Source organism: Pleuronectes platessa, chromosome 14, assembly GCF_947347685.1.
Source record: "Pleuronectes platessa chromosome 14, fPlePla1.1, whole genome shotgun sequence".
In the NCBI taxonomy this organism is placed as follows: Eukaryota; Metazoa; Chordata; class Actinopteri; order Pleuronectiformes; family Pleuronectidae; genus Pleuronectes; species Pleuronectes platessa.
This window is the reverse complement of record NC_070639.1, coordinates 15,971,555-15,994,212: the sequence shown is the minus strand read 5'-3', so window position 1 is coordinate 15,994,212 and position 22,658 is coordinate 15,971,555. Positions and strand designations below refer to the sequence as shown.

Sequence of the window (22,658 nt, the reverse complement as noted above, 5' to 3'; positions counted from 1 at the left end):
GTAAAACAAGCACAGACCCAGAGATAATAGGAACAGGAATGGTCACAATAAATTAACTCAAAGGCATAAACCAACTGAACCACCATGGAAAAAGTTGGGGCCGATGTGCTGGATACTACTCTCCGTCAATTTTTTTTTTTTTTACGTATTAAAGTCTGACTCCAGTATCTTATTACACCCTTGAATTCTCTTCTCTGTTCCTAGAATTACATATTCAAAAGGTTTGACAGGAAGAAATAAATCTCCTTAAGGCCTTAAAATGGCTTGAACGTAACTCTAAACCTTCCTCTTCATTTTGTGACGAGGATCTCTGAATATGCTAAGATGACCCCGCCCCTGCTCCCTGTCACGTCACTACTTGCAGCCGAGGAGCCTTTTCCAGCGGCTGAGCCCCACCCACAAGTCGACAGGATTGGTTTCTTAGATTTAGAAGAACATGGCCTTAATGAAGTGGATGGATGATCTTGACTAGATCACGTATGTGTGCCTACCTTCTCGTTTTAATTTGCATATGTAGATTCTAAATTTAAAGTTGTCCTGTCAGATTCTGTCATTGATAAGATGAGTCAACTGCCTTTTGCTTAGAATTTGTTAGTTTTTTCTCTCCCAGGGTGTTTGTGTGTGCTGGGAAGAAAATGACAGTGAAAAGAGTGATGACAAACACAGTGGACACTATGTCCCCTAAAGTCCCGACGTCCAAGCACAAGGGCTTTCCGTCCTAACAGATCCAGATGTAATCTCTGTTCAAATCTGACAGCTTGCGAGTAAACAGCTTTGGGTCCAGGTTCACATCCTGTCGGCTGCTCACATGAGCAGACACTGCAACAGGAAATACACTGTCCGTACTCTGACAAGACTGAAGTGATGTCGCTCGCACGTTGTCATTGCCACTGAGTCCAATTTCAAATCAGACTCTGAGGTTTGTTTTCATCCTGCATCCAGATAATATAGTCTGTGAATCATGTGTCATCCAAGCCTGACGCCTGAACAACTCTCCAAAATCATCGGGTTTGATTCAGTGGTGATATTTCCGGGGTAATCTACGACACAGAATCAAACGTGCCTCGTTGGACGGTTTGTCTCAAATCCTGTTGCAACTTATTTATCTTCCTCAGCTGAGACGTCGTGATTTGTCTCGAGGTAGTGAAAATTGCTGTCGCTTACTTTTACACTTACACTTCTTGTCAGTTTCTGAGTCTTTCCTTGGCTTTTACAGAGAAATTCCTTGCGTCGTTTGGACCAAACCTCAAAGACCAAAGAATCCTCACGCAGAGCTAGAGCCAGTCTCGGTTAGAAATAATGAGTGACAAGGCTTTGGTTGTTAGGGGCCCTGTAGGTTTGGAAGCACGCAAACTATAAGTCAGTATCATCGTTCTAAATCACTTGTCGAAAACCCATCCGCACAAATGGACTAACGCTGACTTGTTTTCTTTTGCCTTATTAAAAAAATATATATACTTAGACAACCCGTTTATAAAGGAGTGGGAGGACTCGGGAGACACGGACTAGAGGGCAACACGGGGGAATAAGCAAACAAGTGCACACGGGCAGATGGAGAGGCAGACAGGCAGACAAAGAGATGGATGGGTGGATGGAGGATTGTTGAGGGGAGGAATAGAAAGTCCTGAATGCTGCTGCGGCAGGCTGTGCTGACGTGAGGAGTGTTCCCAAACACAGTTGGTAGCGACTGCAGACCCACTGCATTACCATAGTCACACACACACACACACACACACACACACACACACACACACACACGCTTTTCTATCGTTGCAAGGACATCTATGAATACAACATTCACCCTAACCCTTAATCATCACAGCTTAATCCCAATCCCAACCTCACATTAGCAAGAAATTGATTCTGACCTGAGCCCTAAAACCTTAGGCTATATTCCCCCCCTCACTCCATAAGGTCTATAGCCACAAATGGTCCTCACAAAGATAAAAATGCGTGCACGCACACACACACACACAGTGCCTCAGGGAGAAGGCTGCTCGCAGGCAGAGCTGAATAGAATGGGGACAGAATCTCCTGTTTTGGTCCTGAAGAGGTCACTGTGTACTCCAGCACCATTTGTAAAAGCTGTGCGTGCCTGTGCGTGCCCATTTGGTAGAGAGAGAGAGAGAGAGAGAGAGAGAGAGAGAGAGAGAGAGAGAGTGTGCAGGTGTGTTTGTGTGTTTGCCACAGGTCTGTGTGAACGAGACTGATTGTCCTCTTCACGCCTGCATGTGCATGTGTGATGGGACCTCCTACAAGTTGTGTGAGGAGCCATGTGTGCATGTTAATGCATGTGTAATAGTCTCTGTGTACGTTTTACCCTGCACAGGTCAGTCCCTCTCTCACTCTCTCTCACTCTCTCTATTTTCTCTCTCTCTCTCTGTGTTTTCCCTGCACAGGTCACCCTCCCCCCTCAATCCTCTTCCCCCATTCCTCTTCTCTCCATCTCTGTGCCTCTTATAGGTGCGTGGGCCTATCATTGGATCAGTGGCTGCTGCCTGCCACACTGTCCAATCGCATATAGGGAGAGGGAGAGAGACACAGGAAGAGAGAGAGAGAGAGAGAGAGAGAGAGAGAGAGAGAGAGAGAGAGAGAGAGAGAGAGAGAGAGAGAGAGAGAGAGAGAGAGAGATATGGGGGAGGGAGGAGAAAGAAAGGAAAAGAGGGAGAGAGGGAGATTGATCATTTGAACGTCCTGGGCCTTGGATTCCTTGAAGAAACATTTCAATTTTCTACTTCAATCCAAAACGTCCTTTCTTCTTTTCTTATATGTTTTATCTTCCTCCTCCTCCTCTTCCACCTTCCTCGGACTGAAGGATTTGAGGATTGTGAGTGTGTGTTTTTCTTGTTTCTTTTTTTTTATTCCCACCAAGGAGACACCACCACCTCCACCACCTCCTCCACCACATCCACCACCAGCAGAAGCAGCAGCAGCAGCAGCAGCAGCAGCGGTGATAGAAGAGTATCTCCCCCCCCCCCACACACACATATCCCATCCCGGGCACGTCGGATAAGCCGCAGCAGCGAAAACACGAGGCGAATATTGCGGTGGACGAGGAACATGGTGCGCGGGATTTCTCACGGGGTGCAGTATGCAACACATATTTTTATCGTTTAACACTCTTGTTCTGCAGCGGGGATGCAGGTTGTGGCTTTTGCATTTGTGTGTGCGTGTGTGTGTTTTTTTTTTTTTTTTTGCCGTAGTCAGCTCCATCTCCTCCATCTACCTCGCAGCCAAGCGTTTTTTTTTTCTCTCTTTCTTTTTCTTTTTCCCCTCCTACTTGCTGTTATCTGCTTGTTTTTGCTCGGTGATTGAGAAGAAAGAATGCGGCTCTGTTGTTTCTGTGTGGAAAACATAGAAGGAGGAGGGTGGCAGGCGGGTTTTGCCCTGATAAATGGAGCAGTATTCATCAGCGTGTGTGTGATCACCACTGGAATGTTAACTAGCACCTTGGACAGCACCAATACAATACCACGGCCAACATGGGGAGGAGGAATGAGTAGCCTCTGTTGGTCATCTTTACAATCTAATGTCTTTACTGTGTGTGCGTTTGTGTGTGTGTGTGTCAGTGTGTGTCTCCGTGTGTGTGTGTGTGTGTGTCATTACAGGGAAATTAATGTTGCTCTCTCCATGTGTTAATATTCTGCCCTAAGGCCCTCAGAGAGAGATAGCAGTGTCGGCTGGGGAGCAGCTGTGCGTGTGTGTGATCAAGAAAGTGTGTGTGTGTGCATCTTTGGAAGAGAAAGAGAAAGAAGGAGAGAGAGATTCAGTGTCTGTGTCTATTATTAAGAGACAGAATAAAGGTGTGTGTGCATGCATCTGTGGGAGTGAAATAAAGAACAAAGTGTGTGAGTGTGTGTGTGTGTGTCACAGGCGTCCTACCTTATGCTACATGCAGGTCAGGAGCCCCGCAGTGTATTCAGGGTTTAATTAAGCATGAGACGTGACTCTCCACCCCTCTCCAACCTCACCCGCTGCAACCCCCTCCCAACCTCGACCAGGGTCCTGTGATCTCATAAACAGTGTGTAGTGAGGATGTGACATATGTCTGCAGTTCAAAACAGACACACACACACACTAAAACACACACATACGCATTTAATGTGTGACACAGCAGCCCTGACAGTCCGACACCAAGTTAAGCTGAGCGGACAACATCTCGTTTGCCCTATCTATCGCTCTCATATCTATTTTTAACGTGAACAGCAGCGAGGTAGCACAGCCTATCGCTCTGATGTCATGTGCATCCCTCCTGTGTGTGTTTGTGTGTGTGTGTGTGTGTGTGTCTGTCATTTGTATTCATTTTACACTGTGATTATTCCAATGGCGACTAATTAAATCTGCCTCTTTTCTTTCCATCTCTCTGCCTCTTCTTTCCCTCTTTTCCAGGAGGCACTTTGGACTTGTTATGGGGGTGACCGGAAGGAGAGAGTGACAGAGGAACAGTGATGCTACTGTTTACATAACGAGACACACACACACACTCACACACACATACACACACACACACACACACACACACATACACACACACACGCTCGAGTTGCCAGTCCAGGACATACACATTCGCTTAAAGACTTCCACACATACAGACTGACTGAGTCACCACACACTCAAAGGCACAGAATCAGTGACTCACACACAAAATCACACACACATTCATCAACAGACAAACACACAAGAGGAAAAGGTTGCTTGCAAGAGCCTGGACTCTGTGTCGTACGTGCTATGGGCCAAGCTGAGCAGCAGCTGTGTGTGAGTGTTGGATACATCTGAAAGTTACCCTCGCCGTCCTGCTCTCGACATCCTCCATCTCCAAGCTACTCCTAAATACACCATCATGTCTGCGTCAAGGACCAGGAGAACTCCGCCTCCCTTATCGTCTCTCCCACCCTTATCCTCCCCATTTGGGTTCCTATCCCTCATCCTCGCCTTCGGCCTCTCCCTTTCTTTCGACCCGCTGTCGGCGCAGCAGACCGTGCCCGTCATCTCCACGGCGCAGGGACGCATCCGTGGCATGCTGACCCCGCTGCCCTCAGATCTCCTGGGGCCCGTCCTCCAGTACCTGGGAGTACCATATGCAAGGCCTCCAACGGGAGACAGGCGATTCCAGCCACCGGAGCCTCCGCTGCCCTGGCCTGGAATACGAAACGTGACACAGTTTGCTCCCGTGTGCCCGCAGTCGCTGGATGAGAGGAGCATGCTGGGAGATATGATGCCGTCCTGGCTCACAGCTAACCTGGATATAGCAGCAACGTATCTCACTCACCAGAGCGAGGATTGTCTCTACCTCAATATCTACGTGCCCACCGAGGAAGGTAAGTAAACCCAGTGATGGTCATATCTACTCAGTAAAATAGTTTTGGCCCAGATTTGGCCCACACTGTCATCCAACCCACAGAAGGCGTGGATGTTGACACTTGGGCGTTTCACTGTCGTAGGTCAGATCTGGGCCACAAGTAAGCCATAACAAAATGGCAAGTTAACCACAGGTGTCCCAAATTAGTTTTGTACTATTTGGGCCATATTCATAATATACCACATGGGCCTCTTTAGGTGTTTTTGTTTACCATTTTTGGGGGGATATTTGTGCCCAATGCAATGTTACAAGTTGGCCACTTTGGGCTCACATCCATTTTAAGCAGGCTAAGTGCGGCAACATTGCCTGAAGTGGCCCACATACATCGATTTCTCTGTTGGGGGCATGTGTAAATATATAGTCATAGATGTTTAGATTTAGGTTCATTTTAGTCCCAAGTCAATACAAAGTGACACTGGCCACTAACCAGAGAGGAACATCAGCAGCATTTGGGCCGTGATAAAGGAATACAATATGCAAGTGTCCTGTGAGGGCGCAGACTTAGCCTTCTTTTTTTTTTAAAGATTATTTTTTGGCATTTTTATGCTTTTATTGATAGTTTTAGAGACAGAGTTGAAATGGGGCAGAGAGGGGAGTGACATGCAGAGAACGACCGCGGGCTGGAATCGAACCCAGGTCCGCTGCTGGCCGAGGCCCATGGGGGGGACGCCCTACCAACCGAGCTAAGGGCACCCCCCAGACTTAGCCTTCTTAAATAAATAAATAAAGTTAATAATTTAAGTCATTGAGTTTTTTTCTTAATCTTTAATCTGGAACACGCCACTCACCTATCCCCTCCAACCCGTTCTCACCACTGGATGAACCAACACTTAATATGCAGACACCTGTGCCAGCCGCCAAGGGGTTAACGCCTCTACTTGTGGAGCAAAGTGGGAAGGACACAGACTCACTCATGCATACATATTGGTTCACACATATGCATGCGACACCACACACGCTTGTACGTCTCCTTTTTGTAAGGACACACATTGCCACAATACAACCCCCAGCCCCTTACCCTAACTGTAGCCGTCGTAACTAAATGTGACGTCTAGGCATTGAAGGTGTTTCAGGCAGTGAGGACCAATCAAAATGTCCTCACTTTCCCAAATTGTTCCCACTCCGGTCTAAAAACCAGTCCTTGCCATGTGCGGCCATACAAGTAAAGACACCAACCCACATTGGAAGCGGGTGAGGCAGTGATTAATTCTGCCTCTGCTTGTATAAGCCCACATCATGGGCAGGAAAGGTCGAGATACATATAAATGGACATGTGGGCGCACACATGAAGTCGACATTTTATTTTTATTCAAACAGCAGGTGCAATGGAGGGATAAGGAGGTGGTCAGTCATCCTCCATCTTCTCTCTCTCTCTCTCTCTCTCTTTCCCAGACATCCACGAGGAGGGAGGTCAGCGTCCTGTAATGGTCTATGTCCACGGTGGCTCGTACACAGAGGGCACTGGTAACATGATGGATGGCAGCGTGCTGGCAAGCTACGGCAACGTCATTGTTATAACACTCAACTACCGCCTGGGAGTACTGGGTAAAATTATATATCTTTCTTATCTCATTTATCGTGTGCACAGTCTGCTCATACGAATTTGATGTTGCTGTGAGTGTATATAGTTCAAATCTGTCACTGGTAAAAACATCTGTATTGTAGAATTTATGCATCTTTCTCATTCATTTCAAATTACTTTTATTGTGGCTGTGATATTGACACGGAACAATCAAATAATATAGTCATAAACACAGGTTATTGTAGCGTCAGTTGGACTTCAGGGGACGGCTCCACACACAGAAAGCTATAGGCAGCAGTCTATCAATCCAGGGTTTAAACGGCTGTAGTGGTGCTTCAGCAGCGCGCTCCACCTTTGAGCAAGAACAACAGAAGTGCAATTACTGACATGGTTCTCTGGGTAACCTGATAACATCTCTGTTATATCAAATGCCTGCTGTAGAGTAATTTTCTTAAGGGAGGTAAAGGGGCTAGAAGGAATGCATTGCATGCATTTCACATGCACATGAATGGATAATAAAACCATGGCAGCAATTATTGTAATATAATGTATTGTAATATAATTGCATCAATAACAATAAAATGGTTCAATATATATTGATATAATGCTTATGCATTGTATAAGCAGCGTGAGGAGGTAATTCAGTACTTATCGACCACAGATGTGTAAAATGTTTTGCTGTTAATCAAGTGTAATTCATTCTCTGATCATAAAAAAGAGTTTAAAACCTCAACCTTTACTCAGGAAAACTATAATAATGTGACATTTATCATAATAATCTACTATATCGAGTGATATGAACCTTTTCATATTATTTATTATTTTAGGACATATTGTCCAGCCCTAGAGGATATGCACGTAAAAATCCAAAGACAGTGGTCAATTACCACATCTGGTAAAAAAACTCCACTATTGATGAACAGCTCTTAGACAAACTTGAATTTAAGTAATGTTCACATTCACAGGCAACAGCTTAAATCACATAATCACAAAACGAAAAATGTTTAAAGTCACTTTCAAAGTTGTTTTAATTCAGTGCCACTTCCCTGTCTCGTTTTTCTTGGATGACATGCTTTTATCAGTAAAGAGCATTTATGCGAACACTTTAAAAACAATTTCTTTTAAAATGTTACATCCCATTGTTCCTCACCTCCAATTTTATAGTTAATTATGGCATAGGTATTATTTCCCTCATTGCCTTATTTCTTTGGGGTATGACCATTTTCTATACATAAAATGAGATATTGTTTATTTTTTTTGTATTACCATCTGGATTGTTTAATCCTTCAACGAGCTATAAAATGGAAAAATCATTAGAGAGTTGTTTTTTTACCCAGAGTGCCCTCAATTTATCTTTTTTTTTATTTGTTTGAGTGGAAATATGTTTGAAATGGGTGTCCCTAGAGGAAATAAACCCCCTGAAGCCAGTTATATCCACTACTAGCTTCAGCTCTAATCTGTTTCCCTGTGGTTTTCTAATTTTAGACAGCTACGTGAAGCACGCAGGCTAAATGAATAAAATATCTTAGAATACGAGCATTTTAGGCTTTTTCTGGCTGAAATATATATTTTTTTTAACTGAGCCTGGGCGGGGGCACAGGGGGGCTAATGAAGGCATCTGTGATTGTTCTACATTGCGGGCATGTGCACTGAGTAGTGTCACAGCCTTTATATTGATTATATTGATATATTGACAGTAAGTCAGAGGTATAAGCTGAGTATCATTCCACAGGTTAGGTTAAATCATGTCCTCAGTGTAATTGATTGGTGCCCACTATTCAACAATATTAAATCATTCATATGCCATGATCATTTGTTCTACTCGATAATATGCATTGATGTTGTAGTGGGTGAGTGTTATTTTGGGGCTTCAAAATTAGTTTTTGTACTGAATAATTTGACTTATTTTAATAGATGCAAAAGTAAAGGCAGAATTCTCAGGGCGTTTGGCTGCTCATCCTCCTTAAATAATTCAGTGCTCCTATTTCCCCGCCCTATCTTTTTATGCAGTTTTAGCACATTTTATAGTTCATGTGTACATGCAAAGCATGATAATACAGTATGTGCCATATTTCTCTTCCAGGAACAAAGCTACCTGTGGTTCTCCTTAGAGATTTGGTTTGAAAACAAACTGGAGCTGGAGTTGAAAACATGTTAAAAGGTTTAAAGATTCAACAAACAAAAAATATTGATTTCAGTTTAAGAGATCCATGCTGTCTTTTCCATTTTGTAGAGGCTTTCAATGCTTTCATTAGATATTGATTTTAAAAGATGACATAAATCTGCAACTGCTTTGAGGCTGAAACTAAATTCTGTCTAGTTTTGACAAAAAAAAAGTACTCACCACAGTGAACCAAACAAATCCTACATGCTCCATTTTGTCTCCATCTCCTTCATCGTTTTTTTTCTTCATCTTCAATATGATCTTCATCGTCATCATCACCATGATCCACCATCCATCCTTACAAATCGCTGTCTTCCTCTCCTCCCTTGTCATCATAAGCGTGAATGAGGTGAGCCCATACTTGCAACACATTGTATAATCATGCACACTCTTATTTTTTTCTAATCTCTTTGTTATCAGCTCAAATTGGAGCATGTTCTTGCAGAAATGTAAAGAACGACTGACCTAAATCCCGCTACAGTATGCAGGCACACATCTCGCAGTATATTTGAAGGCGGGCTAAAACTGTTATTACAATCCAATTAACATAATATCCATATAATGTTATTTTTGCATGACAGGGGTTTCTGACAAAATGCACATAAGTGATGAAATGTATTATTTGAACAGGGCTGCTTTTCCTGCTCATTATACTCTTGTGTGTTTAGGGCCAGCTTGAGGTTCAAAGAAAACGAGTTTTCTGCAGTAATGAGATATACTGCAGTGGAGTGAGCCATTAGGATCCTTTTTGTTTACTTAATAAAGTCAGCAGTAAAGGGAATAAGGGATGGCTGCCTTTGCAACCGCGTATTTGTCTATGTTGGGTCTCTGTGTGTGTGTGGGCTGATATTGCTCTACATGCATATGTATGTCCCCTGTTGGTTTGATTCAAGTTCCAAGGGACTGTAGGGGAGGTACATATTTCTTTATTCATTTGCTCTTTAAATATATGATGAACGAGACTCATGCATAGTTGATCTTAACAGTGGGGATGCCATGATACCATGTCCAACCATCAATATATCATACCGTGTACTAGGTTGATACTCAATCCTTAAACATGTGTAGGTTGACTCATTATTTAACAAAGATTTAAAAATGTATCATTTATTATTATAATTATTATAATTATTTTTTAAACAGGTTTGCAAAGTGCAGAAACTGAAAGCCAGTGCAGCACAGTAACAAACCTAAACAAGCTGATGCAAGAGCAGAATTGAATAATTAAAGCAGTAAGAAAAACAAATTCAACAGTTCAAAGCAGTGAAAATCAGTGAAAACACAAAATAAAACAATAAAACAAATGTCTAGTTAAGAATTAAGTGGTATGAGTTCAAGATGAGGTGGTATATGTTCTAACATCCCTCCTTCTTTCTGCCTGTAGGGTTTCTCAGTACAGGTGACCAGGCAGCGAAAGGGAACTACGGCCTGTTGGATCAGATCCAGGCTCTGCGCTGGGTGAAGGAGAACATCGCAGCCTTCGGAGGAGACCCAGGCAGGGTGACTGTGTTCGGGTCTGGGGCCGGAGCCTCCTGTGTCAGCCTCCTCACCTTGTCTCATTACTCTGAAGGTAAGGGGAGACAGAGACGCTGCTCACCGTCCTCCGACTGCATGTGGCGCAGATGTGGAAGAGTTTGGGCGAACGGACAGGCAGGGCCCTGTGATCGCTGGTGCTGTGAAAGCTTTGACATTTTGGGTTAGGAAACTTGTCAAGGTGGCCAGTGGACCAATACATCATTTACTGGTATAAATTCCTGAATAAGCCTTTGAATCCTCTGAATTATACAGTAGAGCTTTCCAATGACTCACATAGCTCAGAGCTGTATTATTTTAATCTTTTAACCCTCAACTACCTGAACCTGCTGCTCTTACCAAGACCTGTCGTTCTCCTGAATAATGCATGTCCATTCAATGCTCTTGTTATGTGATTGTTTGTCCTGCATCTGTTTAGAAATGTAGTGTGTAACCCCTTCAAGTGTGCAAATATGCATTGTGCGCTCATGCATACGCCTACATGAATGTATAGATGTGTGTGCCTCTGTGCTTTATTCACCCGTTTGTATTCATTCTTGTGTGCTCATGTGTTATCTTAGACCTGTTCCATAGAGCCATCATCCAGAGTGGCAGCGCTCTGGCCAGTTGGGCTGTCAACTACCAGCCAAGCAAGTACGCCCGGCAGCTTGGCGAGCGAGTAGGCTGCGGCATCGACGACAGCACCCAACTGGTCGCCTGCCTTCAGGGCCGGAGCTACAGGGAACTGGTGGAGCAGAGCATAACGCCGGCCAAATATCACACGGCTTTTGCCCCGGTGATTGACGGTGATGTCATACCGGATGACCCCCAGATTCTGATGGAGCAGGGAGAATTTCTCAACTACGACGTGATGTTGGGGGTTAATCAGGGCGAGGGCGTGAAGTTCGTGGAGGGCATCGTGGACTCAGAGGACGGCGTCACTGCTGAGGACTTTGACTTTGCTGTATCAGACTTTGTGGATAGTTTATATGGATACCCAGAAGGCCGAGACACACTGAGAGAGAGCATAAGGTGAGTGAGTGCATGTCTGAATACATATGTACAAATTGCAAGTGACTCTTTCTTGCCTGGGCACTTTGTTTTCCTGGAATCCATGCATCTGGCAGAGAACTGGTAAATGATTACTTAAAAAAGAAATTCCAGGTTGTTGGTTTTAGATTTCGTTTAGGACATTTTCACACCTCAAAGCCTGGAACAGGGTCTACGAGGTCTGAACCAAGGTCCATGTCTTTGTTACATTGTTTACATTTGATCCGGCTAGTTTTGGTTTCACATTTTGCGTCAACCTATATACTTGACATCGATGGGTTGGTAGTGTGTCTGTTCCCAATAGGGCTATTGTGTAGACTAACTTCTTTGAATAAAGTGCATGGTAAAAGGAAAAAGACTGCAAGCAATCCTGTGAGCTGTGTCCACCTCTTTTTACTTCCACTATCGTTTAAAGCGATAGAAGAAATTGCAGGAATCTCAAATTCCTGCAATTGGTCTGAAAGTCTGAACCCCCAAAAAAGATTTTACACGGCAAAGGAACTGAACCATGTCTGATATGGAGCGACACCACCTCTGTTGGTTGGAAAAACTTTTGTTCTGTTGATCCGGAACGCTTTTCACACCTGCTGTTTTTGTTCACACTAAACTGAAAAGTCAGAAGGTCTGGGTCAGACAAGATAGGTGTGAAAGTGTCCTTAGAGGAGCTGGTAGGCAGATATGTTGAACCAGGCTACCTGTCCCCTCACTGCAGCTTTATACCTATGGTTCAGACAGAGTGGCATCGATCCCCCACTCTAACCATTGACACAGATGTCTATGCATACATTTGCCTTTGGTAAATACAATGTGCTCCAAAAGTCTTAGACTGTCACCTGAAGGGGAATATAGCTCTGTATAATATACAGAGCTATACAGTTTTACATACTGTCAGAGCAACAATAGTTTTTTTGAAATATTGATTAATAGAAAGACGTACTTGACATTAATTATTCGGGTGACGAATTATCTTATTGTCTGATTTTAAATGTTTTCATTGAAGGTTCATGTACACGGACTGGGCAGACCGCGACAACGCAGAGACCAGACGGAAGACTCTGGTGGCGCTCTTTACGGACCACCAGTGGGTGGCGCCAGCGATCGCCACAGCCGACCTTCACGCTCAGTACGGCTCTCCGACCTATTTCTACTCCTTCTACCACCACTGCCAAAGTGACGCCACTCCACCCTGGGCCGACTCCGCCCACGGTGACGAGGTAAGGATGTCACAGTGCGGTATGACTTCAAAGAATTAACATTATTGATTGCTACAGTCGAAGTAAAACAAGTGTGATTGTGACGGTAGATATTGAGGAAAGGAGTGAAGTTGTCAAACATCACAAAATCACCGGGTGGTAACAAGTCTAAATTGAATCAAGATGCAAATGATAGTGACTAATGTCTCAAGGACTTTTGAATTATTTATACAATGAATAGGAAGCTCTTGGTTTGGATACCCTTGAAGTGTTTCGCCATATTGATCTGTTCACAGTGATTAATAAGTCGGATCAAGCAACTCACTACAGCATGAAATATCTGAGATATACTTTGCTGCCGGTCTGATTCGGAAGCCGTCTTATTTACTTGTGTATTTACTGCTCAGATGAATAAGATGCTACTATGGTAATATTCTCTTTTGTATTTATTAAGCCGTGAACTGTTTATTTCCATGTTTTTTTTTTAGTTGCACACTTGATTATCTGATGTTCAACACATTGAAATGTATCGCCGTGTGTGTATGTGTGTGTGTGTGTGTGTGTGTGTGTGTGTGTGTGTGTGTGTGTGTGTGCGTGTGTTGTGTGTGAGTGGGGTTGTATTAATGATGACTTGACAAGCTGAAGATGAGTCCAGTGACCTGAGTTTAAGTTCACTGCAGTTACATATAAGTCTGTCTTCCCTGCGATGGGGCTAGATGTTGGACATGATTCAGTTGCTGGATGAAACGTGATTCCGACAGTAAGCTATTCTAACATGCATGTGTGTGTGTGTGTGTGTGTGTGTGTGTGTGTGTGTGTGTGCGTGTGTTGTGTGTGAGTGGGGTTGTATTAATGATGACTTGACAAGCTGAAGATGAGTCCAGTGACCTGAGTTTAAGTTCACTGCAGTTACATATGAAGTCTGTCTTCCCGGCGATGGGGCTTGATGTTGGACATGATTCAGTTGCTGGATGAAACGTGATTCCGACAGTAAGCTATTCTAACATGCATGTGTGTGTGTGCATGTTCGTAGGTGCCCTATGTGTTCGGCGTGCCCATGGTGGGACCCACTGATCTGTTCAACTGTAACTTCTCCAAGAACGACGTGATGCTGAGCGCCGTGGTCATGACTTACTGGACCAACTTTGCCAAGACTGGGTGAGCTATAAAATGTTTCCTACTGTGGAATATTGATTATCTTTTGCCCGGCGATAGAAATTAGATCAAAATCCAGAAAACGACATAAAGCTACACAGTAGAGAGGACACCTCCGCCAACAGGCCACTATGAAACCACATATAAATCTGCTAGAATCCAGGTTGTTATTTGAATATGCCTGCTAGTTTTTCATCAACATGAATGAATAATTTTCAGGGACATTGTCGGACATTTTTTAAATGATGCACTGCTATAGAAAGTGTTCCTTGACCCGATCCTTCGTGGGGATCTAATGCAAAATGTAATGTCCTCTTTCTTGGCCCATGTCCCATTCTTTCATTAAGTTTCGTGTAAAGAATGTTCTGTAGTTTTTGCGTAAACCTGCTGATAAACAAACTAATCAATAAATCAGAATGACACTCAGCAGAGAGCAGTCTATACGTCCGCCCAGGTCCAACAGTAAGTCCCCTTCATTTCAAATCCAGCTGCATCAAATTACACACCCTCTTAGATATCAGTTCCCTTAATATGCCTGACTTTTTTCCAAAAAGAACCATGAATCATTCCCTGGAAAAACTTTGAAATGTTGCACTGTTTACCAAGGAAAAAAGAAAATCCTGGTGACTTGTACACCGCCTCTTATCCAATGTCAGCTGGGATTGGCTCCACCCCTCCGTGACTCTCAAATGATAAGCCGTATATAGATAATTCATGAATGGATGGATGGATGGATGGATGGATGGATGGATGGATGGATGGATAATCACCACTCTCATATAGACAATGTCTCATAATTGTGAATGAGAGCCAGGAAATTTAATCACATTAAAATATGCAAACAAAATTGAAAAAGCATCGCTGTCGATGATAAATCTGTCCTTTTTCATGCCGTTCTCTTTTGCTCTGTGAGGAGACAGGGTTTTGGCAGCAGGGAGTGGCGTTGCTGTAAGCAAACAGCTCACCCCTGATTTTACAGGAACAGATCTCCTCCAAGCTGGAAATGAGACAGCCAAGATTCTCCATGGTGTCATCAAGAAAAACAGCACAACGCCTCTCCACTTTGCTTCAACTTTTCCTTGTGTTTAATTTGCTGTACCAGCAGATTGTAAACATGTGTATAGTGTAGTTATCTGACAGGGGTTTTAACACTGAGAGCCGACGATCAAAGATGCAGAGTAGAAGGGAGAAGATAACAGGGTTTGATTGCTGTAGCATTAAGCAAAATTATGTCCTGCAAATGATGTTTGTATGCAGCTAATTTGCATGAGTTAAATGTAATTTAGGGAAGAAAATGCAAATGTGTGCAGCAGAGCTAGATTAGATACAGCATCTCTGTCAAGTTGTCCTGTCACGATAAGCAGCATTTTAAGACCAAAAAAAACTTCTCCGGCAAAATAACAAGCGCACAGCTGAAGGATGTGTTGTTGTAATGTCTTTCCCTTCAAAAGGTGTCTGACAAGAAGACAGCGCTTCTTTAGATACAATCATGAAAGCAGCACTGCAGACTAATTTTGGCAGAGGGAGCCCATGGGTTCTCCGTCATGGGGAAATATTGACGAGGCCTCTCTTCTTTGGACCTTGGTTGAGAGAGTTAGAGAATCCCCCTTCTTGAAAGAGTCCTTGAGGAAAGCCAAGGTAGTGTCCTTAAAGAAGAACGAGAGGCTGTCATCAGTTTGATAAAATCTTCTCTTATCCTCTCTTTGTCTTCCTCACTCACTTGTTTATGGGCAAAAAGTGGTGCAACGAAGACAGAGCTTTTTTCCCCCTTGATTCTTGATATCTAATTCATTAAATTGAAAGTGAAACGATCTGCCAGTGGCTAAAAGAAATGCAGTTGTTAAAGAGAGAATTCCACATTAAAACTTTTAAAAACCTGACAATCCGCACTGATAAGAGCACCTTTTATCTCTCCGCTCTGACATGATATACACGAGTTAAAAGTAATTGTTGAGGATGGACCTTCTTTCTGCTGTGCTCCAAGTGAATAATTACCAGTAATTAATCCAATCGAGACTCGCTCCACCGAGAGATCTTTAGATTTACAGAGGCCTCTGCAGTCTAGACCTTGATCTAAATCACAGCAGAACCTTGCTATCTCACAACATGCATTACAGAATCAGGACAGTGCTCACACATATTTTGACTTTCATTAACACAAGCGCATTAAGGCAAGTAGTTCAAGTTAGCAGCCTGCAGCTTACAGCCCTTCATTGTGATTACCACTGCAGCAGGCTGCAAAGCAAATGGAGGGGTGTAAAGATTCCTCTGTGCCCTCCTAGTTAATGATGCTAACGAAATCATAGGATTTTCAGTCGATGTTTATATCACCCTCCCTCTCTCTCCAACATAAACACACTGACCATCTGTCACTGTCACAGTCAGACTGAGCATCAGCAGCAATCGGACATATCCTACCTGCTAGGGTCCGCAGGCGGTCGGTTGCCATCCATAAAAATTGAACTGTCTTCAGCAGGAAAGCAGGATTTAGCATAAACTTGCTGTGCACATTGAGGCAAAAAGCATTTTTCTACTGAGAGGTTGTCATCCCCCCAACACACCCCAACCGAAGACCGATCATTACTCAATGTCAATCATGTGGAGCTACTCTCCAAGTAATATTCACTTGAAGTTTGGTAGATTCCGTCCATGTGTTGTTGAGTAAAGGCTATGGCTAAGACTACGGGCGCCGTGGATGCAATGTTCCCTCATGTATATTTACTAAGCCCTCAGCATGGGCGTATGAATCCATGCAGATGTGTGCGGGTAGGTCTTCACGCTGGCTGCCTTTTTGTGCCCCGCTCATAAGGTGATTGACAAGTGAGCACATTGTCTGTAACTGGCAAGTCTGTGAAGACGTGCTGCTGTCTCATTTATGGCATCTGAGCTGCTGACACGAGTAAGTCGGCAAATCGACAAATAGATGTGTCAGGAGGGGATTTCTGAGGATATGTTCACTGTACCACACACACATGCACACACACACACACACACCACACACACACACACATAAACTTTTATGTTCGCTAGAGGGGAAAACATCGAGCTGTATATACTATACAAACAGCAGGTGTTTGAGCTATGCATTAACTGAAATGTAAGGCATATGGACTCAAATCGATGATCTAGAACCAGACCACCTTTGAGCTATGTGCACAGAAATATAAAACTTGTTTTTCGTTTTAGAAGTATTTTTTTGCCACTGGTTTGTCTGTGTGTTACTTGGATATTGATTATAGAGAAGTGAGCCAGGTTGGGCTGAACTGGCCAGTGAGAGAGAAACTCAGCCTCTTCAGGGGCAGGAAGCCAACAGGAAAAAGTCCTCCACAGCTCCCTGACAATTGAATAGCTGAAAATCGTGAAATCCTGGTTTTGGTGCTTTCAATGAATATGTGGAATCCACATGGTAGATACAACATGTGGGTGTATTCTCTGCTGCATTTCATTTCGGAGACTTATTTTAGGCCTCTGTTGAGGGAGGCTGTAGTCGTTAGCAGCTATTTCACCGTGATGACTTTGCTTTCATACAGTCAAAATGCTCAGAGCTGTCCCACTGTTGCTGCGCTAATCTATTCTCTGTTTTCCTTTTTATTTCTGAAGTGATTAGTTAATGTTTTCAGCCAGTAGGCGATTTGGATCCCACCGTCTTTAAACCAAAATGACCAAAAATCCATCTCACTTGACAACCTGGCAATTCCGCCATCCCCTCTCAGCCACCCCCCCATCCCCCATGAGAGAGGAGGTGCTGCGTGTGCAGAATTTGTATGTGCGGGTGTATATCTACCTCAACCAAGGAGAGAAGGTTTTCATCTGCTTTTTCTTGACTGTTAGTTATTTAGCAGGATTAGGCAAAAACTACTCAACCAAATCAACTTTAGCAGGGGGTGCCAGAGGGGCATATTTAAATTTTTTTTTTTTTAAAGAAAGGACCCATTCAATCCGGGATACCAGAAAAAGCAATCGATAGTCTCACATCGAACCAAACCCTATGCTGGTTTGATGCCACGGCCGGTCTTGTAGCGTAGCTGACAGCATGTCGCAAGCATCACCTGAGGTCACATGACCACTGACACATGGCCTCTGTAACTTAACTGAATTTTTGCATCTTAATCTTTGCATCTTAATTAACTGAATCTTAGCAGTAGAATACTGCACTTAGTGGCAAAAAATACAAATGCATAATTTTAATGTAAAAAAGGCTTTAAAATTTCTAGCTCTGGTGAGACTGATTTACTTCCATACCCGCCGGACGGCCACTAAAAAAGAAGAAGAAGAAGAAGTCACAGTATATGGCACTTGTACACCTTGACATTGGTTGCTACCCGCTAATAAACCGAACTAAAAAGAGGAATACATTCAGAGGACCAATATTTATGAGTACAATTTGGAGCAGAGCCTAATAAAAATGTTGATCTAGTTAATTTAAACATGGCCTCATAAGGGGACGGTTGGGCCTTGGTGGAGGTATGCACTCTGCTAAGTGCCATTCTAGCTAATGTTGCATATTCAACAGATCCAAAGTAAATTCCGAAAAAGATTGAATCCTAATGGGATCAAAAAGAATGCAACAGCAGCGGTCTTTGCCTTTCTCTCTTCCCATACAAACACATTGACCTTCTGTCACAGTCAGATTGACCATCAGCGGCACCAGGAGAAGTCCTACCCTTGTCGGTTTGCCGGTGGTCATCGTTAAAAGTTTTGTCATCTTTAGCAGGCAGGCAGGATAGAGCATAAACTTAGTAGATACAGTTTTTTCTAGGCATGTTCACACAACAAGCATATTTCTACTGAGAGGTTGTCATCCCCCAGACCCCCCCCACAACAGCTCGACCCGCACGCCCGAGGAATATTCCAGCAAGTTTAGTGAAAATCTTTCCATGTTTTGTTTACTTGTTGAGTTGAGGGAGGTTGTTGACCATTCCCCAATGAACACACCTATTGCTCTTTACATATGAATAAATCAGTCATTATATTTCACTTTTCTTTCAGTGATCCCAACCAGCCAGTTCCTCAAGATACCAAGTTTATCCACACGAAGCCGAACCGCTTTGAGGAAGTGGCGTGGTCTAAGTACACTCCGAAAGAGCAGCTGTATCTCCACATCGGCCTCAAGCCCCGGGTCAGAGATCACTACCGCGCCACCAAAATCTCCTTCTGGCTCCAGCTGGTGCCTCATTTGCATCATGTCAACGAGCTCCTCCAGTCGGTGTCCTCCTTCACGCATAGTCCCTCTCCGCAGGACGACACCCCTTACTCTTACACGAAGCGGCTGGCCAAAGGTTGGCCTCCAAGCAGCACCCGTCACCCAGGCTCGCAGGGAGGTACCCCGCCGCCTCCAGAGGCTGCTGTGGGCCAAGGCGCTGAAGAAAACGGGGTGCGCATCCCTAGTGAGGACTACTCCACTGAACTCTCTGTGACCATTGCTGTTGGAGCCTCCCTGTTGTTTCTTAACATCCTTGCGTTCGCGGCGCTGCTCTACAAGAAGGACAAGAGACGTCTGGAGCATCGTAGACCCCGCCCACTTCCTCCACCGAGACGAGACATCACACCTGCAGATGTCGCCGCCCACCTACAGGGGGAAGGACTGATGTCATTACAGGTGAGTCGATGAGTTATAGCATTCTTATTTGCACATGTCTCTCTTCGTGCTGCCCGTATTTGCAATGTATGAATGTGTGTGTAAATTGAGTGGTCATCAAGACTAGAAAAAAAATGCAATATAAACACAGACCATTTACCATTTGTTTGCGTAGCCTGTGTGTTTTCACAGCTACACAATGAATACATTATTTAGCTCGCATTGATTTAAGTTGTGCTCAGTGCTCAGAGTTGCACAAGTTATTTTAGGTTTAAGTAACATTAAGCCAGATGAGGTCGTGTGCGACTCTCTGAATGAAATCCTCTCTTGCAAGTGGAGCAGCTGGCGGTGGAGCTGCCAGTTGAGCACTGCTGTGAAACACAGTCTGCGATCAGCAGACACACTCAGTGTGAGAATGTGTGTGTGTGTATCAGTGAGTGTGTTGTGATGCTTTTGTGAGCTCTGTCCAGTTACCTGATTTTTATTAAAGAATTGTTGCCTCCCAGTTCATCCAGTCACTGCCTGGCACCTTTTGAGCTGTTAGTTCCTTTAGAATCTCAGATAACTGTTGATGAGGTAGTTAAATATAGCTCAGAGTTGCAGCTGTTTTTTTATTTTTTTTATCTTTTTGTTTTAGTTTGTTGACAGTCATTTCTTCTCAGACGTTTGTGTTATTTATCTCTTATAGATGAGTCTGACTAATAAAACACACACTAGCCCTGCAGAAGATCAGTCAGACTCACTCAGCATCGGTTCAGACAATGATGACAAATATCAGATGAGATTTGAATTGAATTTTATTTAAAATTTGCTCTTGCTGGTTTCCGGCTGGAACAAATGTGGGACTTTATCAATCTTAACTTGAACTGCTTTTTTGTGATTATAAAAAAAGGAAGTGAGCTATGCACGGAAGGTGTTGATTTACAAAAACATTTTTTATTGCAATGAACATCATTTGATTATTTTGTATTTATATGCAAACATTGACCACATCAAATCAAATCTGTGGCCTAAAAGAAACTCGTTCACATTATATCGTTATATTTCAACCACATCACCCAGCCAAAATAATATGGGATTTAATGGAATTGGTAATTGAGGCGAGGTGTTGTCGTGGGTTTGAATCCTGGTTTGGCTGGGTTGGAGTTTGGATGTTCTGTGGCTCGAGCTTCTCAGTGGTGAGAAAACATCACAGGAGATCTGAAAGCATCATTTTGAGCTTCAGGAAATTTCAATGGGAATTTTAAACTTCTTTCTAAATTTTCTAAATTGTTAGCGTCACACATCATTAATTAATGAAACACGAAAATAACTGGAGCATTAATCTATAACGAAATTAATCCATACTTATAGGCGGAGATTTCCTTACTGACATGTCGACAACTCTCCATCATTCTCATTTGTAGGTGAAGCAGCTTGAGTGTGATGCAGCGTCAGCAGACGAGAGGAACAACACTCACCACCATCACACTCTGGACACGCTGGACGCTCTGGACGGCATGGACACCCAGGACATCTACAGCACCCTGGACACCGTGCGCCTCACCTGCCCCCCTGATTACACCCTCACCCTGCGCCGTTCCCCTGATGACGTCCCCCTCATGACCTCTCTGACCCCAGGGTCGCTGCCGGTGACCCCTGGGTCACACCCTGTTACCCCGGGGACGCCGATGACCCCCATGACGCCTGCATCAGTGGTGGGGATGAGAATGGGGCATCCTCACCAGGGATACACACACCACAGCCCGTATAGTAATCAACACTTGCCACATACACACATCTCCGCGCACACACACTCCACTACACGTGTATAACCGCAGCAAAATACTTGCACACACTGGGACATCATTACAACACAAATAAATATACACACACGCACACACACACACACAAACACTCAACACACAAACACACAAACATACGTGAAACAAAAGACTTAAATACCTCTACTAATTACCCTGCAGGATTGTTACAGATGGAGAGACTGAAAGGCATTTTCAGTAACAGGATGAAGAGACAGACAGCTGTGTGTTGCATGTGGAACTGAGGGCAGACTGACTCCCAGGAGATGCAGTTCTATGCATCATTCGCTCATAACCTGGAATTTGACGAGCCAAGACATCCATCAACTGTCTCAAAACCCACTTTGGATATTAAATCTTCCGCTTTTTTTTCTCCAGCTGAGGAGGAAGAAGAGCGCTGTGGTGAAAAAAAAGGGGTCAGTAATTGATCGGTTTACATCCCCTACTGTACTCACGCTGCACAGCAAAGCAGCAGCAGCCGGCAATTGAGCAGAGCAGATGCAGACCTGAGCTGTTAGGGATACCACACACAGACTGCTGAAGCCAACTTGAACAACCTGTGAAATGTGAATGTAGCATTTTTTTTTTTTTTCAAGGAACGATCAAAGGCGCTATTTGCCAAGGATCAAACTAAGTTGAGGAGAAAATATAACAAGTGTCCGCGAGAGATGGATGTAAAAACAGACAGGGAGGAAGGAGGGGGTTAAGAAACAGAAGAAGAGCATATCTTGAAGGAAAAGTTAGGCAGTTTGTGGGAAAGAGATTAAGATTTAACTGAGAGGGATTTACCAGCTGTGAGAGCGAGGGAGACGAAGTGAGAAGGAGTGACCTGGAAAACACAGAAAATGAAAACGTGTACCAAGGAAAATTAGCTTCAGAAGAACAAAGGGCCTCTGAAGCGTCGCCAGACTCACTGAAGAATCACTCTAACCAGCTAAGTGTTCAACTCTTGTAAATAGAATGGAAAGATACAGATGATATATTATGATTTATAGCATTTACCTGCTCTTGCATTAAAAACATGACTTATTTAACCACATTATTGCTTTCATTTCAGATATTACTATATTATTGTATAGATGTCCTAAAGCAAGGCTGGTTGTCCTTCTATCTCACCCATTGTAGTATGTACACAGTACCTTTATTTAAAGGCTATATTTGCTATGCACAGTCATTTTAGTAATTATTAACTATCTGAGGATCTAGATACTTGTTTAGCAGTTGAAGTGTAGGACATTCTTCGCTCCATCCTGTCTCTTTGTTTGATCATCAGACGAGAAGCTTGTACTGTGTAGATAATGCAATATTGGTTTGATGATTGAG

At 43.6% G+C, this 22,658-nt stretch overlaps 1 protein-coding gene across 1 annotated transcript; it reads left to right on the top strand.

The window, feature by feature from the left end:
* The first annotated feature begins 4,840 nt into the window (after positions 1–4,840).
* On the top strand, positions 4,841–21,468 carry nlgn4xb (neuroligin 4 X-linked b). The gene is made up of 8 exons (XM_053439894.1): positions 4,841–5,318; positions 6,752–6,904; positions 10,430–10,615; positions 11,139–11,589; positions 12,608–12,821; positions 13,834–13,958; positions 18,945–19,554; positions 20,940–21,468. The coding sequence occupies exons 1-8, from the start codon at positions 4,841–4,843 to the stop codon at positions 21,345–21,347; spliced, it is 2,625 nt and encodes an 874-aa protein (XP_053295869.1). The 3' UTR covers positions 21,348–21,468.
* The last annotated feature ends 1,190 nt before the right edge of the window (positions 21,469–22,658 follow it).